Below are 5988 nucleotides of genomic sequence, written 5' to 3'. Positions count from 1 at the left end.
ATTCTCTCTAACGTTATCATAAAAAAAAGTTATCATTATCTTTTTTTTAGTTGTCCATCTAACTTAACAGGCCAATAATTATTTATTACAAATTTAAACTCTATTAAGAGTTTGTCATTGACTAATAAATTACTGCATATACAAAGCAGGATTTCAACTCCTAATATTTACTTAAGTAGATGAATAAGCCCATCAAAAAATAGTTAGTTATGATTATCTTTGATCTCCTAATTTTTGGCCTCCAAATATTTTTGTTATCAATAAAAAAAATTAATTTACATTTGCTTTAGCTCGAAAATTTTCATCATGATAAAAAGTCTTCTGAAGTGATTGGATTAGTTACTTCCATTATGAATTGGATTAGTCCCATTAAATTGAATCACTTTCTCAACGTTACAAAATTCGTCACTTAGAAGATCCAAATCCTCTTTCGTAATCATACCCTTAGTCCTTAGATCAACGTGATGCAGCGCAATTGACAACTCAAATTGGATATGTGGGAAGAACTTTAGGTTCAATTCCCACTAAACTTTCTCACTAGGAAGGACCAAATAAATCAGTGTCATACTCATACCATAAAAGCAAATAGAATTCCATTCAGGGAAAAGTAGAAAAAAAAAAAAGCAACAATGCTAGAAATTAAGAGGGTACCAGTAAAAAATTAGTCAAATGTTAGAATCTAAAACTTCTACGTAGATGGTACTTATGCTAGGCATTAGGATGTTTCTTCTACTAAATATAAGAATGTTTTTTTTTTCATACTAAATGGATGTTCTTTTATATATTTTATAAATTTTTTTATATACTAAGAATCGGAATTGTTGAAAATTCCGTGATCTCCCCCCTATTTCTCCAACGTATCATTCAGAATTTTAATTTGGAGTGAGAAACAATTAATATCAAATATTATAAATTAAAAAAAAATAAAATTAATTAAATATAATTATAAATAAATTAGTTAAGTTGTTTACTTTTTGTCTGATCACCTCTTAGTTCTATATACTTTTCCAAAAGCAACATTATACTTTTCCAAAAGGAAATATTTATGATATAATAAATAAATCAATATTTTGAAGTAATGAATAAATATTACTGGAAAAAATAAAATGGAAATGGATTTTGTTAATATTAAAAGTAATTTTTTAAGTATACGACACCGTTTAGAGTTAGGTTTCATTGATTGTCTCACATAAATACTTGTCTTGTGAAAGTTGTGCTGCTAAGCCGTCACAATTTTTTTACAACATATTGACCATATTTTATCAAGATTTTCCTTGACAAACGTCGTATCCTTTTACTTGTATTGAGTAAGAGCTTTAGGTTCTTGTTCATTCTTTCTCATTCTCTATCTTCAATCATCAAAGATTCAAAGTCTACGGTTTATCTGTTTAATTAGTATATGGCCTTTGACTGTTTTGTTTTCTTTTGATTTTTTTTTTGTTTTAAACATTCCTAGTTTGTGGCTGACAAAATTTGTTCGATGGCCAATCTTCATCTTCAGGATAATGGAGATACCTTAACAATTGAGGTATTAAGTGATTTCATCTTTTGATTCAAAATTTCTAATTAATTTCAATAAACATGTGAATACCTCCTTGGGGATTTATTTTAAATAAATAAATTAATTATTGATATATATTTTTTAAATTATTTATCTCGTTTATAACAAAGGCAAAATATATATAAATATATTATACTGCAAACGAGATAAACAATATTAAAATAAATAATACGTGATTAACAAATATTTTTATATGATATGTAATTTAAAAAATAATTAAATATTATATTAATTAAATTATCATTTAATTTATAAAATAAATAGCCGATAGCAAGTGTTTTGATCACATTGTCTTCAAATTCGAATTATAAAAAAATCCAAATTTGAGCTTTTATGTCAAATTGGAGGATTGTACATTAAATTAATTTTTTAATAACAAAAGGTACAGTGATAATTCTTTAGGAGTAAATGAATCAAATGATAATTCTTAAGAAATTGTTAATTATTTTATTTAAAAAAAATTCATAAGTTTTTCATAATTTAAAAACAAAATTTGGATTTTTTTTAACGTATAAATATATACAAATATGTGATGATTGAATTTTTACATTAACAATGCGCTCTTAGATTTAGAAATTTTATAAAACTTGTAATCAAATTTCAACTATTGATTATATTGTACCCATATAGAAAGATATAACAACAAATTTGTTATTGTTTTATTTTTTTTATAGTACTCTTAATTTAATAGGCTACAAATTATTCTGTTGTAAATTTAACATTTATTTAAGTAGATAAATTAATTGATCATTCAGTCTACCCAAAATTAATCCATTAATGTTTTATTATGTCAATGTGATTTTCAACCAAATCCTTGCCCAATTCCCCAAAAGACAAGGCCGTGGATTTGTTTTAGAGATCAAATATATATTAAATAGTTGAAAGTTGATTACAAGTTTTTATAATTTGTGTTATTTTTAGGGGTGTTTATGGATCGGATTCGATTCGCATATCCGCAGTATTTATCCGAATCTGATCCAAAATTGCATATATCGATCCGATTTGCAAGGTTATCGGATCAGATTGTGGATTTTATGTAGGTATTTGCATATTCGCAGATCCATAAAAATAAATAAATAAATAAGTGAATATTCTTTTTATATTTTATTTCAACTAATAATGATTATATATGTTGTATTATTTTATTTTTATTATTTAAAAAAGTATGTTTAATAATATTTTAATAGTAAACATGTTTAAAAGAGTAAAAAAATAGTATTTTGTTGATATTTTTTAAATAAAAATAAGCTTTTTAAATATTTATATATTTTGCGGATATATCCGAGATCTGATCTGATCTGCAAATGTGCAGATCGGATCAGATCTAAGATTAAAAATTGCGGATATTGGATCAGATCTCACCCGATAATTTTAGTGCGGATCGAATTGAGATTTTGGCTATATTCGATCTGCGTTTACTATTTTTAAAAGCTTTTGCATCATTTTTACAAAACTTATATGTTGTTCTAATAAAATTTAGGCTTAAGTATTGTTTTCGTCCCTAACGTCTTGGGTCAAAATCAAAATCGTCCCAACCTTTTTTCGTTATTAAAATCATCCTCAACGTTCAAAAACACTTTAAAATCATCATTTTTACCAATTTTATTTTTTATTACCAAACTACTCCTCATTAAAAAAATTATAAAATAAAATAAATATAATTATAAAATAAAATAAATATAAAATAAATAAAAAAGAAAAGAAAGAAAGGGATATAGAGAGAAACGGGGGGAAAGAAAAAAGGGGGGTGCACCGCCGCCCTGCCGCTTGTGATCCGCCACTGTTTCTCCTCCTCGCTCTCACCGCCCGCTTCTATTTTTTGTGAAATTTGTTATGGAATATCTATAATTTAATTTTTTGTGATTTGTCTTGAATTTGGAATATTGTTGTTGCTGAATTTGTTGATTATTGTTCAAAGTGAATTTGTTGATTATTCTGAGTTATGATTTTCTGAGGTGGGGGTGGTGGTGGGTTTTGGTGTTGATGATGATAGTGGGGTGATGGTGGGTTCTGTTTTGAGTTTTGTTATTGTTCTTCTTCTTCTTCTGATGATGATGATGATGATGACTATGATGATAATGGTGGTGGTGGTGGTGGGTTCTTGTTCATCTTGGACTTCTGGTTGATTTCGGTTGATTTTGAAAAAAATTCTGATGATGGTGATGATGACCATGATGATACTACTGGTGGTGGTGGTGGATTCACGTTGGGCATAGGCTTCTGTTCTGGCAGTGGAGGTGGTGGAGTGAGAAAGGTGAAGAGGAGAATGATGATGATGAGGGTATTTTGGTCCAAGAATTTGGGAAAGGATGATTTTAAAGTGTTTTTGAACGTTGATGATGATTTTAATAACGAAAAAAGGTCGAGGATGAATTTGATTTTCGCCCCTTACTTTAGGGACGATTTTAGTACTTAACCCTAAAATTTATTTGCTGTTTTTTAAAAATAAAATTTGTGTTGCTTTTTATAAAATTTCAGTGTTTTTTTTTTCTAAAAATTCGAATTTGCAAATATTACATCACCCTTGAATCATCATATTATGAGGTTCCTCTTATCTGATTATTTAACTAATTTTTATTAAATATGCTTGGATATAATTGTATACAGACAAGAAGAGAAATTGCACTGATTCAACATGCATCATATTGTCAAACTTTAAGTTGCACATTTCCAAAGTGTTTGAGGGTGAGGAAACTTATCAGGCATAAGGAAGATTGTATGATTGGTATTGATGAAGGAGATTGTTCGGAATGCATGGAAATTTGGGATTTGCTTAAGCTTCATGCTAAATATTGCAACACACCAGATCCTGAGTGTGAAGTACATTGTTGCAGGTTTGTCTATCATCCATGCTTGCCAACCTTAACCTATTACTATAGTGAAACTTAGTTATGATCTAAGATCTTTTAATATATTAATTTACACCCCCATTTCTTTTATTTTTTTACAGGATATAAAATATATTTTCTATGTTTAAAGTTTTTAAAAAATTTTAAAAATATCCCCAAGTTTTAATTTAATTCAAGTTTATCTTATTATTTAAATTAAATTTTAATTTTATTCTTTCAGTTATTTTTTTAACAATAAAAGTTAAATCAATTTTTTTTACCAACTCTATCCTTGTTAATTCTACATCGTCATCATCATCATTATTATCATCATCGCTTATACTATCGACAACCTATTATTATTCCTTACCTACAGATAATACCATCACCACCATCATACCATCGCCATCATCATTATCATCGTCAAAACAATTTCACTAGACCACCTTTTTTCATCTCACTGCCATTTCTTTTCATCCACCACCACAAAAAGTCGAATCACCCTCACTTCTTTTGGTCATTGGCCACCACCACCACCACTATCATTATGAACATCATCTCAACAACTTTATCGGATAACCACCCCACTCAACGATCAACCACCCCTTTCTTCTAGTTATCGCCCTCTCTGTCCCCTCCCTCCCTTCTCTCTTTCACTCTTTTTCTCTCTCTCTCTCTCATGTTCATCACTATATTTTTACCTCCACTGTCACCATTGTCTCTACCTTTTTTCTCATGTCACTCCAATTTCAATCAACACACAAATCCTAACTCGATCACCACCACCATCACTATCGACACACACAAAATCAACAATAACAAAGAGATATATATATATATCGAAATCAAAGAAGGAAAAGGAAGTGCCATAAAGTTTCGCAAAGAAAAATAGAGTGTGCGTTGGAGGAAGATAAAAGTGAGAAGATGGTGGAAGTGAGATGCAATGATGGTAAAGGGAGGTAGATCAGTAAAACATAGTAAATATAGAGAGAAAAAGAGAGAAAAAAAATTTTGAAGAAAGAGGCCAAGGTGACGGTGAGGTGAGAAAGTGTGGTTTGATAACATTGTTTGGTGGTGGTGGTCGTGGCTAAAGGGTAGGATGCAGGCAGTAAGGGTGGTGGGGTGGTGAGCACTGGTATTGTGATGATGTGGTGGTGTGTACTGGTACCATGGTGGTATAGTGTGATGGGTAGGGATGGCAACAGGGTAAGACGGGGCGGGAGATGCCTCCCTACTTCTGGCCCCGCCCCCAGATTTGCTTTCCGTCCTCACCTCGATCTCCACTGTGGGGAATATTGCCCCATCTCCATTTTCTGCAGGGTCTAATTTCCTGTGGGGACCTACTCTCCATCTCTTTATATTAATAATTTATATGAAAATTGTACTAAAAAATTAAAAAAATCACAAAATATTATTACAATATACAAATAGAGTATTGTCCAAGATTACAAGTCCTAAAATATAAAATAACACACCATAGTCATGGAGAGAAGAGATTAAAAATGTGGAACAGCACAATGTTAGTGTTATGGAGAGAAGGGAAGATATTTTTTAAGTTAGGATTAGATTTTTCAATATATATATATATATTGAAATAAC

At 29.8% G+C, this 5988-nt stretch overlaps 1 protein-coding gene across 4 annotated transcripts in view; it reads left to right on the top strand.

Moving 5' to 3' along the window:
- Positions 1184–5988, top strand: part of LOC107617072 (histone acetyltransferase HAC1-like) — a 62373-nt gene continuing 57568 nt past the window's right edge. The window contains exons 1-4 of one of the 4 annotated variants that reach the window (XM_021112134.1): positions 1201–1256; positions 1307–1320; positions 1457–1528; positions 4169–4395. In XM_021112134.1, the coding sequence (XP_020967793.1) occupies positions 1481–1528; positions 4169–4395 (275 nt within the window). In that variant the 5' untranslated portion in view covers positions 1201–1256; positions 1307–1320; positions 1457–1480. Of the gene's footprint in view, positions 1321–1456; positions 1529–4168; positions 4396–5988 lie in introns of all 4 variants that reach the window. The other 3 variants (XM_021112133.1, XM_016318892.2, XM_021112135.1) reach the window with 3 other exon arrangements.

The sequence above is a fragment of the Arachis ipaensis genome, chromosome B09, assembly GCF_000816755.2.
Source record: "Arachis ipaensis cultivar K30076 chromosome B09, Araip1.1, whole genome shotgun sequence".
In the NCBI taxonomy this organism is placed as follows: Eukaryota; Viridiplantae; Streptophyta; class Magnoliopsida; order Fabales; family Fabaceae; genus Arachis; species Arachis ipaensis.
Note: the sequence above shows the minus strand (reverse complement) of the source record. Positions and strands in the feature narration are given on the sequence as shown.